This window comes from Tachypleus tridentatus, chromosome 4 (assembly GCF_004210375.1).
Source record: "Tachypleus tridentatus isolate NWPU-2018 chromosome 4, ASM421037v1, whole genome shotgun sequence".
NCBI lineage: Eukaryota > Metazoa > Arthropoda > Merostomata > Xiphosura > Limulidae > Tachypleus > Tachypleus tridentatus.
The window spans coordinates 44437832-44464537 of NC_134828.1; the positions used below are offsets into that span (position 1 = coordinate 44437832).

The 26706-nt window shown below is 29.6% G+C and overlaps 1 protein-coding gene across 6 annotated transcripts in view; it reads right to left on the reverse strand.

Annotated features, from left to right (window-relative positions):
• Positions 1-26289, reverse strand: part of LOC143248996 (F-box only protein 21-like) — a 76318-nt gene extending 50029 nt beyond the window's left edge. For 3 of the 6 annotated variants that reach the window (XR_013027330.1, XM_076498103.1, XM_076498102.1), the window contains exons 1-5: positions 25670-26271; positions 21410-21649; positions 14017-14141; positions 8818-8970; positions 1900-2039 (exon numbers count right to left, since the gene is read on the reverse strand). Coding sequence is in view for 5 of the 6 variants with exons in the window: in XM_076498103.1 (XP_076354218.1) it covers positions 1900-2039; positions 8818-8970; positions 14017-14141; positions 21410-21649; positions 25670-25854 (843 nt within the window). In the remaining variant the exon portion in view is untranslated. Of the gene's footprint in view, positions 1-1899; positions 2040-8817; positions 8971-14016; positions 14142-16969; positions 17055-21409; positions 21650-25334; positions 25476-25669 lie in introns of those variants that run through there. The other 3 variants (XM_076498101.1, XM_076498104.1, XM_076498105.1) reach the window with 3 other exon arrangements.
• Positions 26290-26706: the final 417 nt, after the last annotated feature.

The following is a 26706-nucleotide window of genomic DNA, read 5'->3' on the forward strand; positions in this document are numbered from 1 at the left end:
CCATTAATATGTTAAACTCAAAGTTTTCTTCAGTGCTAAGCCATCTTCAAACTTTGTATCAAAGTGTATTTCTTTTGTTATCTAAACTGCTGCTACTGCTTACAAAACATTGTTTCTCATGGTTACAGTTAAAAACCACAAAAAACATCAGCAACATACCTCCATCTAGTGTACAGAAAAATATGTGACTGTACTGAAGACCTTTCTTTAGTTGAGTTAAAAGACACTGGCAAATGAACTAAAGTCCCACTTGTACAGAATCCATTAGTTTGGCAGTTGCTTTTCACTTAACATAAGTTATTTAAAGTTTATTGCCAGGTCAAAAAATACTACTAAATTTGAAAAAGTTGTGGTAATTCTTCATATAAGGTAATTGGTGATGGTTTCAATAACTTACTTGAATTCTTCTTCTCTAAGAATATAGGTATACAGAGTTTATATATGGAAACCTGTCATCTTAGCTTTATGATTTAATTTCTTCAACAATACGAGGTCTGTTAAAAAAATACGCGGACTGACATCATAAAACAAAATGTACTTTATTTAGAAGTTACAGGTCTGGGACCCCTTCAAAGTACTCTCCTTCCCAACGCACACACTTATCCCAACGGTGTTTCCACTTGTTGAAACAGTCCTGGTACGCTTCTTTTGTAATGTCCTCCAGCTCCTTCGTCGCATTTGCCTTAATTTCGGGAATCGTCTCAAATCTTCTTCCTTTCAAGGGTCTTTTGAGTTTGTGGAACAAGAAAAAATTGCAAGAAGCAAGGTCAGGCGAGTAGAGTGGGTGGGGAAGAATAGTGATCGAGTGTTTGGCCAAAAACTCAAGCTCTGAGGGCCGAATTTTGCAGCAACGAGGTGCATCTTCAATTTTTCGGTCAAAATCTCGTAACAAGATCCAACTGATATCCCACACTCTTCAGCAATCTCCCTGACTGTCAGACGTCGATTTGCCCGCACCAGAGTGTTGATTTTGTCGACGTGTAGGTCGTCAGTTGACGTGGAAGGACGTCCAGAACGCTCATCATCTTCAATGGACTGTTGACCATCCTTAAAACGTTCATGCCACTTGAAACATGCCGTACACTTCATAGCAACATCACCGTAAGCTGTGTTAAGCATAGCAAAAGTTTCAGTCTCAGATTTTCCAAGTTTAACACAAATTTTCACAGCAAGTCGTTGCTCCTTCAGGTCATTCATTCTGAAATCCGCCAAACAAAAAATCGCACTTCACTTAAAACCGTGTAGCTAATACACAAATAAAGATATCTGCAATCGGGAAATGGCGTCGTAATCAGCTGATCTGTGCGAACCTAGCGACACCAAGCGGATTCCCCTGGAACCAACTGGAGCCACGCAATTCAAACAGTCTGCATATTTTTTGAACAGCCCTCGTAGGAAACATTAAATTTAATTAGCTGGTAATTTTTCTGACCATAATCAATGAAACAGATGCTAGAAACAAAGTTAACTATCCATCTCTATAATTCAATAATATAAAAATCACAACAAAGTTTGCTCAAATCTAGATAGACCCAGAAATATAAACTTGGTTAGTTAGGGCACTATCCACTATACCATGCCTGGCCCATGAACAAATAAGGAAATAAGTTACACAATTGATTACCTTGCAAAAATTATCCATTGGAATGTTCTTACTCTCAATGTATTTTAGGTGAGATAGTGGCATCACAAAGCTAAGGAGGTTAAACATTTGCATGTATACAGTTCTTTAACTTCCAAGTATTTAACATTATCTTTAACCTGTAATTTAATTATAAACTTATTATAATTCATTGTAGCATTACCTTAATAGTAAGCATATGGTTGTCCAAAGAATATCCATATAAAAAGGTAAGACAATTTTGATGATAAACATCAACAATAGTCAAAATTACATACCTCATGAATATAGTACCTTTTTACAATTTGATCAGCCATGGACTGATGAAACTTGAGATGATGAAAAAGGACAATATTCAGGGAAGTAAGAATGGCACGGCAATCTTTAGGCAGCCACAGTGACTCTGTTGCCTCAATATCTATGAAATATAAAAACCATCCACAGAATAAAAATTGGTTTATTTTCAATACTTAAATTTCATCTATATAATTTGTAAGAATTTATATACATCATTTACAAATTGTCTCCAGCAAACACAGGTTGCATAATGAAATGAAAAGTAAAATATATGAATACATTCAAAAATTGCAAGTTATTTATCATTCAATACTTATTTTAAACAAAGAATAGAAGTATTCCATTTTATCAATTTACTACAATTATACACACAAGTTTAATAACAAATGTATTAGCAGATGTGAAAGAGCAGGATGGTTAATAGATTTAAGCTGTAATAATTAGATGTAAAAATTTTATTTTAAATTTTTAGCAAAACATATTCTACTAAAGTATATCTTTAAGAAAACAAAACCAACATCTCATGATGAAAAATTTCCAGCATTCAAAAATATATCCCAATAAATATTAGAAGAATTTTAAATTAGCACACAAAGAAAGATCTCATATGGAAGTAAATGTGTATTATACATGACTTTTGACTTAATCAAATATCTATCATTTCAAACTTATTTTTTTATTGCAGCCAAAATTTTATAATACTGATGCTTTTTTTTAGTTTCAAAAGAATCTAAGAATTCTTAACACCTTCTTTAATTTGGTAATAGATGAAATGCATTTAAAAGCTGTTCATAAACTTACAGCTAAAAGAAAATCTGCTAAACAGTTTTATGGCATCATTCAAAATGTCATATCTAGATTTTATTTTGCACAGTCAATATTATATTAGACTTGTTATGTGTGTTACATTCCATAGTTGTTATTTGACATCAGTGTCGTGGTTCTACACAAGGCATGCATGCCAAACTAATACATTACAAATGTTTTTTTTCTGGCTATGAAATAAGTTTTTCATACTTCATGGTTACTCACATTAGACAAAGGCTCACATATAATGTTTAATGATACAATGCAAAAAGCTCCATAAAAAACTTGCAGAACAATTGAAAGATCTAAAAACAATGTCAACTTTTTGGGTTTCAGCTAAAGTATAAAACTGAATGTAGTGCAATAACAAATTGTTGACTCAATATAGATTTAGAAAGCTGCAGAAGACGGACTGTCAAACGGAAGTTCAATGAGGGGACACTTTTTAAATAACACTGATAGTGTCATACTTAATTATTCATATTATCATTGGACAGAGATAGAAAACAGGGTTATAAGTCTCTCAACACAGGTTCAGTTGATTTGACCAAACATGTGACCTCTATAATACTTCTAGCTTTCAACATAATTCATATATTTTCATAAAATTAATTAGGCAGTCTTTCAGTTAATACAAGTCTTTCACATGCAAAAAAAAAACATACATTTTAGTGAAGCATTTCTAATAAAAAAAACATTTGTTAAGACTATATTGAAAATTTGTTTTGAATAGTCCATGTGCAAAGCAACTTTCATGTTAAAATTAAAAAATACTTTTACACTTTTCTCATTTCAAAAATTGCAAATTTCTTTTGTGCAGTCCATAAAAACTTCTAAATTCATTTCAAACATTGTTTTTCAGCAAAATTTTATTGTTTATCTGTTATATTCTCTACCTTATCTCAAATTGGAATCAATCAGTAACCATACCAAAAGCATAAAATAAAATAAAATTACCCTTTTTTCTTTATAGAATAACTTCAAATTGCAACATAAAACTAGATTTGTTTATCCTAGATAGCTCTAAGTTCACAACAGCATGGATGTATTTATAATCAAATTGTATTATCATACTACCTTTTGAACCATGTAACTATTATCCATGCCATTATGGGTTGTAAATCACTCGTAGAACATGCAGCTCATGTTATGGTGACTTGAAACACTTTATTATAATATTACTATTATTTATTTTACTTAACCTAAACTAACCTAAGAGAATCCCTACTTTTAAATTTTGTTACTTTTATAATTATACATAAAGAATAAACACAAAAAACAATAAATAAAATACTTAACCAATCTTCTTTTTTTCTTGTTATTCACTGTTGGAGAGTTAACACTAATTGTTATATACTAATGGTAGTAATATACTTAATAATTTGTATTTAATTAAATAATACACCAGACAATATAGACTAAAAACAACCAAAAGTAGACAAATTCCCTTACAACTTTTTCTGGCCTTCTCATTAACGCAACAAGAGTCATAACTAATTCATCCGAGCTAATCATTAACTCTCTCACAGAAATGATGTTGATATTCTGAGCAAACTTTATATTTAATATTATATGTTATATGAACAAAACATTATATAATAAATCATTTGATAAATTAAAACCTTGACTTTCTGTTGGTCATACATAATACAGTAAAACCTGTTCAAGCCAGAAACTGCACAGGGCAGAAACCTGTACAAGCCAGAAATATCAAAATTCTGGAGCATTACCTTAATATTTCTCTTATAAAAGGCCCTCTACATGGTGGAACCTACATAATGCAGACAGAAAACTATCTTTCACTTACCACATCTTTTGACAACTAGGATTAGAACCCGAGTAGGCAGAAAAAATGTTTTTGATTAAATATTAGTTTCTTATTTAATTAATAATTTCTATAAAAATTAATAAATTCATGTTTAATTAATACTTTGTTTAAATATTAATAAATTCTTGGGCATTTTGTTACAGTAAGTATTGGTTAAATATATTCTGTTCTTTCTGCTGTCATTATTTTTGCAGTGAAATTAGATTCATGATTTATATTTACCTAAAGTGCAAAATTCTACTCTTTAAATAATTCTCATGAAAGAAAGAAATTTCTATCTTCCTTAATTTTAAAAGTTATGGAAAATTTACCATGGGTAATGGTAAAAGTAAAAATCCACACTGTTTAAAAAATTTAAGGAAGAATCAGCTTCCTGTGGAATGGAAAGCAAATAATGAAGTGTGGATGACAAGTGCTATATTTGAGGAATTTTTGAAGAAATTAAACAAAAGAATGGAACAAGAATAGAGGAATGTTCTACTTTTCCTAGACAATTCAACTTGTCACCCAAAATTTCAACTTTCAAACATCCATTTAGTCTTTCTACCTCCATGTACAACATCAGTTCTACAGCCACTAGATAATGAAATTATACAGTGTATAAAATTGAAATACAGAAAAATTGATGCTTCAGCATATTATTGCAAACATGGAGGACTGTAAGAGAGCATCTGAAATGACCATGAAAATTGACGTGCTAGATGCAATTGCATTTTTAAGTCATTCAGTCAAATGCATAAAAGATAAATACATAATAAAATGCTTTCAAAACTGTGGATTTACTCTTGATAATGGCAGAGATTGTAAAGAAGTTGTTTGTTATAACAGTTCTAGTGAAATCCAATCTCTGATTGAGAAGATTGATGCAGATGGTTCTGTGGATATGGAAAGTTTTGTGAATGTTAACAAGAATGTTTTAACAGAAACTGATAAAACTGATTTAAAATCTATAATAGAATTGCAAAATGGTAACAGTTTGAGAGATTCAGAAGATGAACAAATGGAAAAAATTGTGAGGAAATAGAAATTCCTACTTCATTGCAAGTGTTGAGTTATATTAACAACATAAAATTGTATGCAAAAATGAAGGGAGGAAAATAAACTTTATGAAAAGACCGTAGAATTGTGGTTCTCTTTTAACCACATAAGAAAGCCTAATAAAAATACAAAACAGTTGAAATTAGACACTTTCATCAAATAAATTTCAGATTTTGTGTACTTATGTATATTTTGAATGTCTATTTTTGTTCTTATTCTAATAAATATAGCATAAACAGTATAATAATTTTATTCACAAACGTCTTACTTCCCTTGAGTCAAGCAAGTATAACGTTCTGCTCAAAAATTATATATAATTAAGGAAATGCATGTTCACTATGTCTAAGCCAGAAATTTTACTCGTTCCAATGGGATTCTGCCATAGACAGATTTTACTGCATATGTAAAAAGAGAACAATTAATAAACCACGAAAGAGAATATGTGAGAGGTAGGTATGGCAGAACTGGTTTGATTTTCTACTTGATAGCTCTGTAACCAACCAAAATTGAATATAAAAAATATGCTTTGTCAGAGCAATGACAATTTTATAGTGAGTAATTTACATTTAATTTTGTTCTTTTATCAAGTGATGATGGATAACCTAGAAGAGTCAAGACGTCTAGAGAAAATGTGTCACACTATAAGAAATTCAGAATTTTTGTTATTGTCAAATAGATTTAAAAATTTAAAACTTATATAATATTAAAATATGGATTATTAATTTAATATTTTATGCTATTTAGTTGATATAACAGACCAAAAGTAGGTTAATAAAATATTGAACCTAAGACAGTAAAGGATACCCTCAGCAAGAGTTAAGGAAGAATTTATAATTTGTTCTCCCCCATAAAAAGATTGAAGAGAATACTACTTATGTAACTGTGAATAATTGTTTACAACTAGCACACTGTATAGCTAGTTCAGAAAACATACAAGATATTTAAGAAATTTTCAGGCAGTGCTTTTTTGTATCAAGAACTGAATTGCAAAATGTAAAGAACATAATGCTCTCATTCTTTCAGATAATGGAAAAATGTCACTATTAGTCTAATTGTGATCCAATACAAGGTAGAAAATGTATTTAATAAGATATTAAAAAACCGATTTAGGTCCTACTACCAGAAATTAATTAAAATTAGTTTTATTTGTTAAAATCCAAAAAGGAGGTTTTATTAATGCAAAGGTTGATAAAGATATTAGACTTGTCAGTTCTTATGGGTGGATGACCAATTATTTCTTGTATTGGATCATTCAACCTTTAGCCGAGTTCCTTCCTTTGTAATTTTTTTTAACAAGCATATAAAATAAGAATATGTATACCCCTTGTAACAGTACTAAGTTTATAAAGAAGGTTAGACAACTAAGTTTCTATGTAAATGTTTGCATAATCATATCAAATAAACATGTGTACTACTTGTAATAGTTTTAAATTTGTTGAAGAAAGTAGACAGATAAATTTTTATAATGCATGTCATGTAATCTTTAACTGAATATTTGTTTATTAATATATCACTAGATGATACTGTAGACATTTGTTGCAAGTTGGTGTTTACAGAGATACAGATAATGTAAACTAAATATAAAAGGTTTTTAAAATGTTACTGGAATATGTAATGAAGAAATCTTATTAATGAGTGTACTAACAACATGAGGATAAAGCTGTGAGGTTAAGCTTAACTCCTATATGATGGCTAATACTTTCTTTTTCTAGTTACCTGCTGTTGTGGGTCATTTACCTATGGTATCGTATATGCATTCTCATCTCATTAGAACAATTCTAGTAAAGTTTAGCACACTATACACAATTAAGAAGCAATTTTTTCCACTGGTAGGTTATGTGATATCTTGAGGACACAATCCCTTATTTTTTTTATGGGAATGACCAACAGTAAGTGTATTATAGTGTTTATTTTTCATTGGCTCAAGGTGTAAACATACAAAATTAATGTACATTGAGTTTCTTAACCCTCTCTGCCTGGGAATCATTTACTGCACATCATGAGGTTTCAGCAACTTGTACTCACATTTTGTTAGACTATTTATGTTATACCAATTACTATAATACAAAATCACAGCTAATAATCCATATTTTAATAGTATAAAAGTTTTAAGTTCTTAATTTTATAAGGAAATGCTTTAAAACAGAGTTCCCCTATATATTTTATTCATCACCCTTCCAATAAGTATGAAACTGGAAGTATATTACTCACTATAAAATCAATATTGCTCAGACAAACCATAAATTATTCATACAATATAATATGATTTGTTTACAGAACCATCAAATAGAAAAATCAAACCCTTCTTGCTACACCTACTGTCTCATCCTTTCTTTCAGGATTTATTAATAGTTCACTTTATTATATTCAATTCTACACTATTCATAAATAATAAAAAAGTCAAGAATGCCATTTGTCAAATCATGCATAAGTTGTTTTCTGAATGAAGAATTGTCAATTTCATTGTTCATTCAAGCTTCATTCTCAAAGGAAAAAATAACAACTAGCTTAGATAAATTTGTAACAGCCTTGATCAGGGTAATCACGTTAACAAAAGTAGTTGGCTATAATCTATGTAATAAAGATTTTACCTTTCTTTGTGTCAAAAATATTTTGTTTTTTACTCTTAAAATAGCATTTTATACTGTTATAAATTGTAAATATGACAAAAAACATTAGATTTAAGCTGAGAAACATTCAATAGTTATCATATTTTATTTCTAAAGCCTATTTTATGTATGGGGAGGTTCAGAAGTTACTGAATTTCTTAATGTAAGTGTACAGAAACAACAAATGGCAATATACTGCCATCAGGCTGGTAAGGTTTAAAAAGCAATTTACAAAATGTTTATAATGACAATACTTTAATGTTTCATTCTGAGTTATACTTGTTGTTTACAAAAATTTCACAGAGACCAATTTGAGTACTAATTACATTTGCATTAATCTTGAATATGGTTAAAGTTAAATCACACAAAAATACAGAAAAATTATAAATTTTGTTAATGGACTATATTTACTAACCACATTGAAATGACTTTATTAATTAAATGTTTTAACTGACAAATAAATCATGCATGATTTTAAAATCACTAACATTTTGTCAACAAATTATATTCATAAGTATCATGAGCAGTAACAACAACACAATCCCCATTATCACTGTATCTGTACTATCACACGGGTATTAAAATTTGTATACATATAACATCAAATACATTTTTACCTATTTTATCTTGATTTATTTGTAACAATGGATGGTTGCAATCTCTCTGCTGAAGTTCTTCTCTTACAAGATGAGAAAGGCGATACAGCTGAGATGTGATGTCTTCCTGAATGTTTGTGGTTGGATTACACCACTGAGCAAAAAGAATTGCACCTAAACACAAAACAAAACTACAATGTATACCAATGTAACAAGGACATGTGTGTAAAGAATGAACTGATCTAAGTAAATCTGCAAGAAAGGAAATTAAAGTCAACTTTGTAACCAACAACAAATTTGTGACAGGAACTTTGATATCTTACAGGCTTCAAAGATTTTTTGGGTCCTGAAAGGCAATCAAAGGTGTTCAAAATTTGTTCTACTTTGCCCTATGCAAAACAAATTTGAATAGGAAGTAGCCTCTGGGCTTACCTTTGGGATAGCTCAAGATGTGTGGAAATAAGATCATACTTTATAGGATGATAATTAAGTTCTCAGAACAACCTTGAAACTCAAATTCATAGCTTTATAAATTCTTTGCATAAAACAATTCATACTTCTACATTATACTGATGCTGATATAAAAAACTGAAATCTTTCACTTCAGATTACTTGCATAAATGTAACACGATATGAAATTTAAAAAAAAATTGCAAAGTTAATATGAAGTTTAAAAGAACACTTAACTCCACTATGACTTATTTCTTAAAAAACTAACCATTTACTTTTCTTTTCATTCCTTTTTAATATTTGCAATTTTCTAAATTTGTATATTTTAGAATCTGGCACAACTAGCCCCATTCCTTGTGGATAGGTTGGCTTGGTACATTTTCATTTCATACCAATTTTTCAAGGTAAAATTCTATAAACATATCATTCATGCATCTTTCATGTTGTAATTTGTAAATTATTTCCACTTTAACTTCACTCTTCCAGGGTAGATGTACATGGGTGTATACTATCCAAGCTATCCAAACCACAAGAAATAGGATTAGTTGTGCCAGACGCTAAGATTTTCTAGAGAGCATTGCCTCATCTAGTAATGATCCAGGTAAACTTTTAAGCACAACCTTTTGCATGTCTTTTTTAGTATACATACCTACACACATCATAAAGGAAGGTTTAATATTTTATACGAGCCAAACATTCCAAATGAACCTGTATTTGGCAACTTAGTTTTCCTATTATTGAAAAAAACTTTTGTCAATTTCATGCAATACACTTACAATGTACTTAGAACAAAAGTCCAGTAACGTAGTCTGTTTCTATGATTTTTGAACCTTACATTGTTACTCATGCCATTTTTATTACTTGTGTCATTCATATCATAAGGAAAACGAAAACCCATGAAAGTGCTTGTCTCTACTGTATAACTAAATAAGCAATGATTCCAATTAACTAATTCTGCATGTGGAATACAAAGTATGTAGGAAATCAACCATTTTGTAAATTAACATGCTATGAAACACACTGAAAGTTCAGAGAGAGAAAAAACAATCCACAAAAAACTTATGTAAATAAACAAAGCTAGTAAACAGCCACAAGTAATATCAAGTGGCTTAGTAAGTCGACAGCAATGCTATACTTAAAACTAGGTTACAAAGATGCAAAGACTGAATAGATGATCGTCTCTTTGTCTACATGATGTGTAAAATAATGACACCATTAAAGTTCCAATGAAATGAACTCTTTAATGAAAGAATGTGTGTTATAATAACAGTAAGTGAAAAAAAGAAGTAAAAATTAAACCCTATGATGCAATAAATGAACCTTTTACAGCCACAAGCACTATAATAACACCCAGTATACACACAGTAGAAGACACATGTACATTCTCAAGTGTCAGAAGAACATACAGCAATATACAATCACCAAAAGTAATGTACATATTGTATCATTAAAAAAAAATAGACCAAATACTTTTAGCAATGAAGAGTTCTCTCAAAAATATTAACTGTATAAAATGAAGAAGAAATGAATAGTAACAGTAGTAGGATATTTTTACTTCCATGAAATTTTTAACCAGATATAAGCTTATATGTTTATTAAATATGGAAAAGTTAAAACAAATTTAAACATTTAAAATAATTTTTACTTGTACTTTACTGCAGTTTGTTTATGTTATGTACAAGTAAACTGCAATACAAAAGTTCAGCTTGATTTTCTTTTTCTTATCAAACCACAGAGTCCTCTGAAATCCATAAAACATGCACATATGTAAGTACAAGAAAAAAAATCACAGTACATGTACAATCACATCTATGTCCACATAGAAATCTTTGAATGCTTAAATTGTTCATCTAAAATAAACACTGTATTGATTAAGTATTATAATATTTTAGTGTTGAATAGATAATTTCAAACTGAAATTTTATTAAATGCTACAAAAACTATACAAATGGACCACTTGTAAATCTATGCTGAGCAAATAATTGCATAAAGTAATTTTGTTTTTCTGTTTCTAGGTTCAGCTCCTAATGTCAAAATTAAATTATTTAATAGGAATCACTTTGAATTTTTCAGTAGAATAATATCAACACAGAAACCAAATTTTTAGCTTGCAGTGTGAAAGGCTTCATTATGGTATATGTAAACATTTATTTACCTATGATTTTCTTGTCACTTCCAAAGCATGTAATCATAAAAACAAATATGTATGCACAAACAGACTACCTAAAACACTGAGTGTATGTGTTATTCTAATAAAAAGTGAAAAAAGACCATTATATTTTTGTATCAGAATTCACGGAAAAGGCACAAGATAGTAGTAATAAATCATTTATCCAAAAGAATGGAATCCTACATACAACTTGAAAACAATAAAAACTGCAGCTTATGCTGTTTAAGAAAAATTGCTAGAGAATAACAAGCCTGGCCTGTTGAAACTATTCATATTTTTTAAATTTGTATTCATTTCTTAATCATTTTGCATTAGTTACCAAAGTGTTATTACTACATTTATTAGCTCATGCTCTTACCAGATACTTCATCATTGTATTAGAATACAAGCAAATGTACATAAAATCAACCATTGTAATCATAACACTTCAGTTTGTAGAATTATATTACCTTCTGAAATTTTCTGAGCTAGAAGAGTAGACTACCATTTATAACATGACAGACTAACTGAAATGATGTTTCAAACAATATAAAAGCACAGCACCATAGCTTAGCAGAAATAAACAAAATAACAGAAGAATTATTGTTTAAATGGATTATGTAATATTGTTTTGCTGAAGATCTTGGCATTACTTTAATTTTTGATCAAAAACTGCTGTTATTAAATGATGTATAAGATCTGTATCTGCTTTTCATTCCTACCTAGCATTTTCAAGTTTCCTTAAATTGCAATTTTCTTACTAAATTATCTCTTACTAGGTAATTAGATAACTACCTGAATTTTAATTACTTATATTAAATTGTTGTAGTCCCCTCCCTTACTCAACATGAGTTTTTCAAAATTCCTTTCTTCATTTCAATTCAGTTTGGATGCAAAAATCAATCAAGTAAACCACTTAGCTTTCTCTTCCTCCATTATACAAGACTTGATTTCTACTAACTGAAAATTACAGGTTTTCTCACCAAAAGGATAGCTTATGATAGAACAGATGATGGTTATCTTTCCTTTCAGCAAAAATGACAACTCTCACGGTATGCAAAGTCTTAGTACTTTGATTGTAATGAACAAGGATAAAGTGTGTAAACCTGATATTGTTAAGGTTATTGTCTATCCTCCAGTAATGGTAACTTTTATTGGATTCAAAGCTTAGTTTTTAACTTTTTCAACTTCAAATTTTAGCTGTTTAATTTCAATTTCAGATTAATTGCAGATTATTGCAAACTTAATACTCAAGGAAGTTACTGTTTACTCTTTTCTTAATGTACAGTTTAAGTATATTGGTTATTTTGCTACAAACCAACTTTCTTTGTTTTATTTTATATATTCCGGATCTACATTTAAAACAGCTTACAAGAATCAGCACACTGGACTGGCAACAGAAGCTATTAAAGGTTTGTCCTCTCCTGCCAGTTGAACATACCCACAATAAACTTAACCTTTTGGTTGATAGTGTTTGTTTTTAACTTTGTTTGTATAATAAAACTTGTAATTTATGTTTCACCTTTTTATTTGTCACAAACTCAGTTGGAGTTCAAATAAAAAAGCAACACGTACTCAGTAAATCAATAGTCTCAGTTTTTTTTTTGGAAGTTTCATTTCAAACTTAATTAGTGACAATGTGATTGTGATGCAATTTCTTTCGGACAGTATGTGTTATCCTATATTGATGGAGTAAAACATATATGTTGGAGAGTTTAGAACATTACTGATTGTAAATAATATTCATTATAGCTAGCAGAAAGTTCTAAAGTAAACATGATCAACACTTAAAGAAATCTTAGAAATAATAATAATGTGTATTGTAGAAGTTTTCTTAATTTTTCAACAAATATTTTGCACTCAAAGTTATTACTATGTCCATTTGTTGTCTGATATAATAAAATGTTAGTTCTGATCAAAGCTGCATTTACTGGACTACTTCATTACACAACATGCTTATATAAGTAATGGTGTGAAAACATCATCAATCTCTTAAACATAAAGCCATGCTCTATGGACATTTTTAAATGAAATAGTGTCAAACGTTTAGATTTACAGTCCTTCTTTCCAGTATCAGTCAAATTACTGCAAAACAAAATAGTTTTTTCCTAAGCTTTATGAAGACTATATTACAATAGCATTCTATTTATGTACAATCAAATCACACAATATAATTTCATAATATTCTGCACAACAAAGTACAATGTGCAAGAAAATATTATTCAGGTTTTGTTTTGTTAGTTTAACAAAATAATTGACAACTGCAAATTTTAATGCCATATTATTTTACTGACATTCTTATTGTCCATTGAAAATTGATAAATAAATTCACATTTGTAACTACTACATGGTTAAAAAGCTGACCTTACTGAGTAGATAAAGAATGCTGCTTCACAAGTGTTTGCCCCATAATCAGATATACCAGTTCCTGTTACACTTTCTGTCAGGATATAAATTTAGGAAAGCAATTGGTAAGGTATTAAAAACATAGTACATACACAATGTACAAAAAGTCAATTTAGTGTGTATTTTCAACATTAAAGGAAACAGTTATCAAATTACGAATTAACTGACCAGATCTAATACACACACACGTACAAACTAAAACTTAAATTTCATACCTTTTTCTAAAGTTTGCTTCTCTTCAGGAAGTGCTAAATATTCTAGCCAGCACTTCTCAAGATATTGATGTCCAACATATCTTAGTATCTTCTCTGCATAGTATTTTTCGGTGAGGTTCTGAATGCTGTAAATAGTGATATATAAGAAAACACTACTCTATTCATTGTCTCCTTTATTACTTTCTTCTATCTGTTTTGTGATTTCAAAATGTCAATCTTCAGAATTTTAATGAGAATCTATAACAAAAACACAATTTTTCCACCTAAACATAAATAATCTAAATTAAATATGTGTAATTTCCAAAGGTGAAAACATATTTTGTTTAGATATTAAATACATTAAAAATACCCAAAAGTAAATAAAATTAGTTAATATACACACCAAGTGGAAACTACAAAAAATGTAACTTATAAAACAAATAAAGAGAAAATCCATAAAGGAAAAGGAAAATTGAAACTACAGTTGTTATAAATAAAGGTTAAAATGTCTGGCATCACTTTAAATAGGTAGTAGTTAGAAGGTATGAGTAACCAGTTTTGTTTCAACAGAAGGAATTGTGAAAACAGTTATAAAGTCTTGCATAAAAGAAAAAATGTGAAAGTATGAAGTCATAGGATAAATAAACTGCATTTCTATAATAGGAGAAATAATAATTAGAAAAAAATTTTAATTTAGAAAGGAAAGTATATGTATTTAATTTAGGTTTAGGTTATTTACATTTACTTGAAAAAGCAGTACTTTTGTGTTGTTGTTATAGATTTTCAGTAAAATTATATCCTGAGTGATCTTTGAAGTAATAATACTGACAGAAGAAAATAATGAAGGAGAGAAAAATACAAAATACTAGTGTTTTATAATTGTATCTACAGGCGAATATAATGGTATTTTGGTTATATTATACAATTCTCTGTACAGTATTTTTCTGTGAGGTTTTGTATGATTTAAGTAGTGAAAATACATCAGAGAAAATGATACACATATGAAGCAATATCAATAACATTATATTACACAAGCCAAATTAAAAACATTTTCTATCTTTTAATAACAAAATAGACCAGCAAAAGCTAGCTTTTCACAACTTATGGTTTAAATACTAACTTTTCTCATAAACATGGAAAATCCAATGGACAAACAAATACTACTCTTAACACAGATGTAGCCAAACAGAAAATATTTAGCTCACTTTATTTATAACTAAAAATCATGTTGAAGGTTTTGCAGTGTGCAATAACTGTTTGTTTGTTTTTTAATCTAGAGAAACCATAATCATAACTCAACTACTATAGAGTGGAGTATACCTGTAACCAGGTATTATTAGGGTCATGTTTAATAAAATGATACAATTTCAGCATTGTTTTGCATAATTTACATATGACCACATAATTAGAGGTTAATTGCATAACCAAAGGCTTAATTTCTATGCTACATAAGGTAAATATTAGGACAGTGTTAACAGTATTATACCTTTTGCCTTATTTCTTTGGAAGTGGTGCTTGCTGGTTGGAAAGTCTCATCACTGAGTTTTTTGATAGGCTATTAAGTATCAAATGCTATTTTATAAAAAAGAAAAAGTGCTAAACTGCTGTTGATGGCAGAATTTTATTATTTATTTGTTTTAGTGTTAATTTTGCAAGCTGTCAAGTGGAGTATCAAGTTAAGATAATTTGACTTAGAGTGCTTCCAAATTTTGTTTTACATTAACAAAGTAATACACAAGTTTTTTAAACTGCACCATGGCCTATAGTTTAAGCATAATAACTCAAACCCACCCAAGTTATAATAAGAATTACAATAAAATGATTAGCAAAATATAATATTTATATGTGTGCATACAGTACCCAAAATTTCATAATATCAACATCAATCTACCAGTCTTTGTTTGCATTTACTGGTAACAGTGATATATAGCTTATTAAAAACAAAAATGTTTCTTTTGAAGAGGGAATTTCAGAATAAATTAAAATGGGATATCCTCTGTCAAGTGATTGAAAAAATATGTGAAGAGCATAAACACAAAAATGATAAAAAGAGAGCAATGCTTTTGGGTGCCTATATGTTATTCAGTATACAGACAACTTTATTTTACTGTATCAAAAACTGAATCTAATTTGAATAAATTCCCTTTGACACTCCTTACAGAAGGAAAAGTATTAAAAAACTCTTACTTAGGTGGTGATCTTTTCTTGTCCTCAGTAAAATGACAAGGAACATGTGACATCCAGCAGAAAAAAAAAAATTCAACAGCAGTCACTTATAGCAAACATGTGCACATCACTGTGCTGAATCCACCCATTGCATCAAAATCTAAACATTTTTACCACCAATGCACTTTTCCTTATTGGAATAACACACAGAACAACAAAAGACGATCGTGAACAGCTCACTAGACAAATTTGCATTGGATTAACTGCAAATTTGTTTATTCATCACTACTTTTAGGAAACTTAAGAAGAAATTATTTCAACAGGCATCTGACAATATACATGCAAGTCAATTAACACTCTTTCGTCTTAAACTCTGACTTCTCAGAACATGAGTCAAACTGGCATTATCAATTCATGGTTGTGTTTTAAGTACAAATTAGTTCTTAAACACATTTTACCTTTTGTACATGATATACTTGGTACTCTTTACTAAACTCTTACCACATTTTGTGAAGATATGCTAACTATTTTTAGAATTACAGTAAACATATTGGATTATAGTGTTATTTTGGATATTCACAAGTTCCAATTTTGCTATTTTATTGCTTAAAAAAGGGGTTTTCACTGCACATTAAATTACAGTTAGAGGGTTTTAATTTTTGTGTATAACTTTCTTTCATAAATGTGAAATTACTTATTCGTTTGTTTTGAAACAAGTTTTTATATTTTTCTTGTACTTCAAATTTTTAGATATCTCCTAAATAGTTTTGTAACAGATTTACTCTTATACATTTATTTTGATACCTACTTTTGTTTCAATTTGATGCACATGGTTCAAGTTCTTGGATATGTATTGTGCTAGTCCCACCTGTTCTCTAAATTTGTGGAAGATTCTTGAGAGCAAAAATAAACAATACATGATTAATGTTTTTGAACATTACTGAATGCTCTAGAAAACATCTAGAAACATCAAAACATCTAGAATACAACCCCACTTCATAACTTTCCCCATATCATAATATATCAATCTCAAGTTGTGCTGATTTGATAGTTATTTTATACAATTAGAGGGTTGGGGGGTCCTAACCTCCTTCATGATTTTCTTCGTATCATTCTGCATGGCAGTGTCAAGTTGGTTGCTGATTGATCAAATGTGGAACATATTGAACAGATATATACACACACACACACACACACACACACACACAGTAACATGCATTTACATAGAAGGTGGGGGGGAGTTCCAACTTCTACTTCCTTTATCATTTCCCTCATATCATCCTATATTGGTGTCAATTTTGGTGCTGAGTAATCAAGAAATGTGAACACTTATCAATCTAGAACAGATAACTGAAAGGTGCAAACAAACACACACATTAAGTTTTATATATCAGAAGACTTATTAAAAGTTTTTCATTCTTATTTTAATGAATTTACCAGCTTCATCTAACCCAAATAAAAATTAGTGTGTTGCATCATATATTGTCACACTTGATTTCTCAAAATAAGAGAAGCCATAAAAGCTGAAATGCATTTATTCATATAAAATAATTTGATTATTATCTACCCATTATGATTTTAGTGATGAGAGTATAAGGGTACCCATGAGGGAGACTGCCTTGAAACCTTATAAATGTAACAAGTGTTGGTATAATAACCCTAAAGTAAATACACAGTGTGGAATTACCTATCCTAAAGTCAAGTGCATAAAATTTATCATGAAAGTAAAAATACTGATTAAATTTGAAACTTACAACGTTTTAGAAGTAAGGGCTTTCCTGTTACATAATTAATGTTTTGGAAAAAAACAAATCTATTTAATCATTAAGTTAATTGGTATGACATGATATTTAGAAGATATGATATTTAGAAGATAAAGAAAGCTGGTGAAACAGGTAATTAGGATATCAAAAAGGAATCTATGAGAAATGTTTGGCTGAAAATGTAAAAATTAACAGTAAGGATTTCTTTAAATACATTGAGGGTAAACAAAATGTTAAAATGAGGGTAAGACCACTGAGGAATGAAAAATAAAAGCTAATGTCTGATGATTATGAAATGGCTGTATTATTTCATTTTGCTTTTTCTTTGGTTTTCACCAATGTAGATTTAGGTAGTATTCCACATCTTGAATAATTGATAAAAGATAATGAGAACAAACAAAATGACTGCATTAATTCTGAGCTGGTTTAGAAAAAGTCATGAAATTTTAAAAATAATAATGCTCCTGGGCCAAATAATATTATCCCAAGAGTTTTGAAGGAAGTTAAAGATTGGATATGTTAGCCAGTTACAGTTAATAAAATTTTTGTTATTTTTATTAAGTCCTTGAATAGTGGGGTTGTACAAGAAGAATGGAAGTTAACTAATGTAACTTCTCTTTTCAATAGAAGCAATAAAAATTCTCCCAGTAATTACAGACCCATTAATCTTACATCAAGTGAGGGAAAGATTCTGAAAAGTTTGTTAAATGATGCTTTGCACAGTTGTGTGACAAACTTTAGAATTTTATTGGATAGTTAACATGCTTTCATTAAGAGGAAATCTTGCCTTACAAATCTTTTGACATTCTGTGAAATGGTTACTGCTTATGTAAATTAGGGTAAAGGTGTAGATTTGGTATATCTGGACTCACAGAAAGCATTTGACAAGGGGCCACATAAAAGGTTTAAAAATTTAAAAATATCTAAATAACAAAATCTAGTAAATTAGATGGAAGAGTGGCTGTATGAAAGAATGCAGAGGGTTGTTAAACATGAAGTTCAGTTGAACTGGATTACTGCTGCAAGTGATGAACCTCAGGGCTCAGTCTTAAGTTTATTTCTCTCTTTTTAATTTACATTAATGACTGATGAAAAAATAGTTAAATTACTTAAATTTGCAGATGATTTTAAGGTCTTGGGTACTGCTAGCTGGGAAGAGAATCCTGCTGATTTACAAAAGGGTTTAGATCATTTAGAGAGTTGGGCAGAAATATGGCAGATAGGTTTTTGTTATAATAAATGCAAGATATGAATGTATATTGGTTATAATTCAATAATTATAATTTGGATGGAAAACCTTAACAGTGCAATGAAGGAATGGGATTTTGGTGCAATAATTTCTAAAGCCATCAAAGCAGCATGTTGTTGCTAGTGCTAGGGCAAATATCTACAAAAATATTGAATACAAGTCTAGAGAGGTTATACTTTTATTTTACATGTCACTAGTTAGGCCACATTTCCAATATTGTGTTCAGTTTTGGTGAGCTCTTACTAAGGCACTAAATTGGTGGAAAGGGTTCAGAGAAGAGTTACAAGAATGATGCCTGGGATGGAGGGGTTGTCATATGAAGAGAGGCTGAAATATCTAAAATTGTTTTTTCTTGAAAAAAAATCTAGAAGGTATCTGATTCAGATGTTTAAGATTATAAATGGAACTGATAGTGTTGATGCATTTGATCTTTTTTTTTATATTTAATAGTGAGAATAGTAGGACTAGGGTAAACAAATATGAATTTTGACAGGGTAGGAATCATCTTCAGCAAAGACAGTTTCATTTTTCTAATGAGGTAGGTGGCATCTGGAATGGGTTGACTTTGGATGTTGTAGAGGCAGTAAATTTAATAAGTATATAAATGATAAGGGCTGGATTTAAGAATTTTTTTTAATTTCTAGCTGTGATGAAGCAATAGATCCCACATTGTTCAAAAACATTATGTTATTATGAGACTAAATCAAAAGATATTTTTTATAGTTTTGTTAAGTACACATCTCATTTTATAATTTTCAGTACATGTTATATTTTTGTTGCTAAACAACAACATAAAAGTCATTGTAGAAATGTAGCATTTCCTGAATATACAAGCTGTTAATCTAACTTATTGTTACCAATAATTATTCCATAAATATACCATGAATTAATTTTATGAATGATCTTAATTTTGATTGGCTCACATCTACTGAAGTTTGACTGTCTCAACTGCACTTTTCAGCTGCTTTGTTGGTGAATCTTGATTTTGCAAAATGTATTTATTTTACTTAACTATAAAATGTGAGGTTAGGGTATACTATAGGGTAGGAGTGCTGGTACTTACCCCATCAATTTTGACAAGTTATACTCTAGTATTCCATAGCTTAAGGTCTTTTGAATGTTTTAATTATTTTGTAATGTATTATAGCTCAATTTTTTATCATATTTAAGTGTTTTTTTTCTTCTTTCTCCTTGTATTTGAGTGTAGCTCTTTGTTTACTAAAGGTTGTGTCACCTATGTGGTAACTACTTGTAGAAAGAGTAACACATTTCTTTGCCATGTTGAGCATTTAAAATTAATTGGTTTAGAAATTAAATTCTGCTTTCTGCTTGAGGATAAGCCCAAAAAAAACAAGAAAGAGAAACTGTGGTATGAAAACATACTAGATAGATGACTTTTGTGTTTAAAACTTTTTCACCAAATCTGTTGTTATGCAGCTTTAGTATAGACATATACTGAAGTCTGTCAAGTTGTTTTCATTCTACTCACATTTATTCCTTTTTTATTCTCTAACAAACAGTACATAATGCATCCAAAGAAATATTACAACGACTTTGCACATTGTGCAGAAATTTTCAATGACAGCAACTAATCAAGTAGATGATACGTATATACAGCTTTCACAATATTGTATGAAAAAACATACCTGGTAAACACATTATTTTAGGTAGATATAATTTCTCTTAATAAACAGTTTGATTAACATTAGTTCTATCAAACTGTAAGGAACCAGTTTATAGGAAAACATGATAAAAGCTACGGACTGATTCTGCAGATAAGTGACCAATATCTAAGCAAGTATGTGCACTGGTTATTTTTGCTCTCAAAATATAATAAATATTGTTCCACTGAAGATCATGTGTCCTGTCTGTTTACTTTCTCAGCTTAAAACTGAATCAGAAAGAAAAACAAACAAGATCTAATTAATGTTTTAATGCGAGCTTATCATGAAATTTTAGATTAAAGCAATTTATTCATTTTTACTGACAGGTATCTCCATTTCATTTTTATTTCCAAGCTTTATTCAATAATTTTTAAACATTCTTTTATGGACAAGTTAGGATTTGTAGTACTGAGTGAAAATCAATGATATTCTTGAGATAGACACTGTTAACTCTTAGAGTTTTTGTAATTATTTCTCAAACCTTTATTTTGAATAAGCAAGAATATAAAATATATATAATTAATAAAACCTATGGCAAAAACATTTAAAGCACTAAATTTAAATGTACTTACCAATTTAAATCACGTAACTGTACAAGTTCATGAACAATAAACTGTCGAGAGAAAATATGATTGAAATTTTGCAATATGCATTCAAAATCATCATCAGCTATATCATCTTTGTAGTAGAATCTTTCTGACATACTATAAACCAACTTTCGAATGTTTAACCCACATAAGTATCGTTCCCTATATTCCTCCTTCCAGGTGTATACCTTACTTCCTAAGTAGTTGCTCAAAAGATCAGGATACCTGAAATGCGTAAAGAAGGTGATTAGATCTGAGGAATATAACAAAAACTTCATTCTTATATAGTTCAAATAGTGAATATAACACTAAAGGAAATATCACAAAAAAGGCTCAGTATCAGAAAGAAGTGGGTGAAACATTTTTCAATAAAACACTACAAATACACTTTAAATAGTTAACTAAAATACACCATATTCTTGTTAATCCTCAAATACTTATCAGTTTAACATATAGTCCTTTAAATTATCACTATAAATACTTCAACATATGATGAAATTAGGCCTACTTTATTTTTTCAGGAAATCATTAATTTCTTAAGCTTGTTAGAAAACAATTTTAACTGGAGCTAATATTGGCTTATACAAATTTTTTATCCTTTTGTCCTAAAAATTCAGTGCCAAGAAACCAGAGCCAGGTAAAACCCCATGGAATTTTACAAGCTTGAGTAAAGTCACCACTTAACCATCCTTTCTGAAAACAAATCAAATTAAAAAGATTTAACTTATCCACATAATGTAACTAACATTCATAGAATCATCCTGGTATCCATTCTTTTAATATCTTTCACTACTTTAATAATTTTAGATAATGCAACCAAAAGTGTACACAATATTTGAAGAACCAGCAGCATGTATAAAGAGCTAATCAATTTTTCTGACTATATATTATATATATTAAATGTGATACAAATTACAATAGTGTAAGTGCATACTTTGCACATAACATGGATAATTTGTTAATTATTACACATGAAAATATCTGGAATAATATTTTACCACTGAATTTTTATACACTGAATATGGACCTGAAAATTGTTTCTTTACATACAATGTTTTTGCAGAGAAATCAGACCATAAAGTAAGAATTGTTCAACATCAAGCATGCATATATATATGCATGTTCTGTTGTGCAAACTGAATGTTCAAAAGTATTTTCTGTCCAATTAAACTTTTAAAGATTGTCTGATAAAAAACTTTATACAAAACTTATTGACCATGTCAAATAACATACTTTTTAAATAATATTTTAAAATCCTTCTAGTTTATACAGTCAGTAAGTTTTATATAATATTTTATGACACAATCTATAAAAAAGTAATTTAACCCATTTGCAACATGTTTGATATAAAGTACACATTTATGTACGTGTTTGAACACTATAAGCATTTGCACTGTAACTTTTGATATAGTGTGGATCTTCACAAAATTTGGCACTTTTACTAAAGTTGACAAGTTTTTTTGTACACAATAAAATCAGATTCTTTAATAGAAACAATTTTACTAAAAATTTATTTTTAAAAAATAATGAATCTGGTTCATTACTAATCTAAGTGAAAAGTGATCTTATGTTATTATTAAAAAGCTATTCTTTGTCCAAAAAAATCTCAAAATGTTATTTACTGTTTTGCCAAAACCTCCTAAATACATTCCAAACATTTGTTTTAAGTAAGATTATGTTATTTTCTACACCCTAACTATGTGGGGTATGTCACTTCACCAACCTTGTAACAATCATAAAAAAAAAAGGAAATAAATGTAAATTATGCTTCTTCATGCTAGAATAACTATATATTATAACATGAAAATACAAATGTTTTGTCTAAATAGCTAAAGTCTCATTATGTTATACATGTGTGTACACAGTCAATATAATAAAAAAATTAATAAAAATATTTATCGAGTTTTCAGTCATGCCTAGCTAATATTACATAACTTACAGACATGGTGCACATGCACTCATGTATCAAATAATATAAATCTAACTTTTAGTCTTCCCTGTGTTTTAGTGGACTAATATTTTATAATACAGTCACATTACAATTATATGTATATAGATTATTGCAATCCAGAAATAAATAATTAAACTTATTTTTTAACACAGAACAATAAATAAAGCAAACAATTCTCTCTTCTAGATACAACCTTTCAAATTGGTTGCTGCTGGACATAGGTTGCCAAGACTTTTAAAATTTTGCACATGGAAGATATCAGTTGTTGCTGCTACCTACAACTTCCTGCTGTTTAAAGATTAAAGTTTTGTGTTTTATTTGAAATTAAAAATAAGAACATTTTAAAACATGCAATTAACCACTGATTATCACTGAAGTAAGAACTGACAAAGATTTTGGATTGACTATCAGGTCTCAAGTTGTATGCTGCATACCAAGAGAAAGCAAAAGGTCCATAACTGTATCAGTAAAAGACAATGATCTATGATCAAAACAAAGCTATATTTACTATTTATAAACAGTCTCGAACTTTTCTTGTGCAAATGACTACGTTTTGCAGATAAAAATCAAGCATTCTCTCCAAAGTGGCTCCAGCTGTCACAAAATTTTAAGAATTAATTTGTTTGTTTGTTTTTGAATTGCACACACAACTACATGAGGGCTACCTACATGAAGCATCCCTAATTCAGCAGTGTAAGAGTAGAGAGAAGGCAGCTAGTCATCACCACCCACCACAAACTGTTGGGCTACTCTTTTATCAACAAATAGTGGGATTGACCAACACAATATAACACCCCTACATCTGAAAAGGACAAGCATGTTTGGTGTGACAAGGATTCAAACCCGCAACCCTCAGATTACGAGTCAAGCTTCTTAGTCACCTGGCCATGCCAAATCTGAATTTTTAGGAGTTGCTCAACAAATTATAAAATAGTAATACATTTAGATGTTAGAAACCCTTCAAGTTGCTTGGATAACATTAATTATTCATTGGTCTCATAGCCAAACAGTACATAGCATAAGCTTGTGTGCAATGCTACAAAGATATTTCAACAAGTTCTACAAAGATGAGACAGATTTCTTTATATAAGCTGCTTGGTGTTTTCACAAAATAACATTTCATTATCTAATTTTGAAAGAAGCATCTTATATTATTGACATCCCTAAAAAAATGGCAATTACCTTCTAATGCATATACACCTTTATGGCAACATTCCCATCAGTAATAGTAGCCAAAATACTAGACCAACTACACAAAACATTTACTGATATAGGTAGAGTAATAAAAGCCTAGGAATGCAAACTAATGGCATGTCACACTCAAGAGAAATTCTGGTTTGAAATTTCTCAAATGAAATCAATTTTTAATGGTTATGACCATTTATCTTGCATGCTTAAAACTGATAATTTGCACCAGACAAGACAAGAAACAACCTAAAAAGCTTCCAGGACAAGGTCTTCTGCAGAAACAGCCTCAACAAAAGACAATTTGTAAAGATATAGGAATAAGTTCACTTTCTATATGCACATTTTACCAGTAATCACTTATAAAATGAAAGTATCATTATTATTTGCTAATATTTTAGTTAGAAGATGTCTCTGTCCAAAAGCATTTTTAAATGAGAAGTGCTACAGAATGTATCAGCTAAATCCTACAGTTTCCAAGTCAAAACACTAAGAAAAGAATAAAGGCCTTGGATATACTTGTGCTGCATTTTGATGATAAATAATAATAATTAATATGACACAAATTTAAAATAGAAAAAAATACACTCTAGGCTTTGGTTAAATTTTATTTTTCCGGTAACAATAATAATTAGTTTCAGAATCACTACACAAGAGGAGAATCCATATATATATTAGAGGGTTTTTAATTTTACTTTTCTATAAATGTATCATCTGAAGAAACAGTCTTTACTTGAATTTCACTGTTAAAGCTCAAATAACTAATTACTACACCTTGTTGATTGTATGTCATTATTTTTTCGTCAGCCCCTAATTAAATTAACTACAAATATGACCTTATGAATAGAATTCTACGACGCTATGATCATACTTAAGGGCATCATGCGTGACTGCAAAGTGTAATTGCAACTTGTTTAAATAGTTAAATAGTAAAACTTAAAAACCACGAAACAAACCTTCTTCAAGTTAATGTTAGTATTACTACTACTAGGTGTGAGATTTCTAATATTACTGATCTACTTGGTAATTTTTCGCATTTTTGGTGGTTGTAACTTAAAACCGTAACTTTTAAAATAATTAATATAATAATATTTAATAATAAACCTTACCTCTGAGTAAACTTACATCTCCATACTTCATTGCTATTTCCAGCATTTCTGAACTTTGAACAAACGCAAGAGAATCTACAAATATCCTTAAAAGAAACAAATGGCAAACACAAAACATACTCTAACAATTCTTGTGGTAGCAAATCAATTTTTGAAACAACTTCCTTCGGATTATTACAGTTCATCTCTAAAATTTACCAAATACAGACGCTACAGGAATTCAAATGTAATAGCTTATCTTAAGATCTTGTCTTTTGATGAAATTACACAACAAAACGAATCTTTATTTCTAAACCCTACTTAACATAATAATTCCAATGAAATTTCACTGACTTTTTTTTAATGGCTTATACTCAAACATGGCAATTTGCGTAAATATAAAATATATCAAGTGGGCGGAGTTGATATGAACAGTAGAGGAGATGGGATTATTTTAAAATCGTAATAATATTTATACTATTAAATAACTAACTCAATCAATCAAAAGAACCATAACCATATTATTATGTGCTAAAGTCAGCTATTGCAAAAAGTTCCCCCAAAACGAGTATCAGAATAAAATCAACTAAGCAAAATGCAACCGCAACCACAGAACAAAATAAAGACGATTTAAAAAACCAAAAAACCCAATTCCGCTTATTATTATAATTATTATGTTTCTCATTTCACCAGTTTGTTTGTTGGTGTTTACAGCAAATTCACATTAGGCTATCGCTAAGGGGAATCGAGCCCCGGATTTCATAAGAGTAAGTCCGTAAAATTACCATTATTCCACAGGAGGGGTTTTAATTTATTTGTTTTGGTTTGGTTGTTGTTGTTTTTATTTCGCGCTAGTCATCACCACCCACCTCCAACTCTTGGGCTACTCTTTTACTAACGAATAGTGGGAATGATCGTTACATTATAACGTCCTCACGGTTGAAAGAGCGAGCATGTTTGTGCGACGGGGATTCAAGGTTTTAGTTTGAACTGGACTTTATGCAAACCACTGAAAAAAAAATCTATATCAAAACTTCTGATTAAGTAGGAAAAAGCTC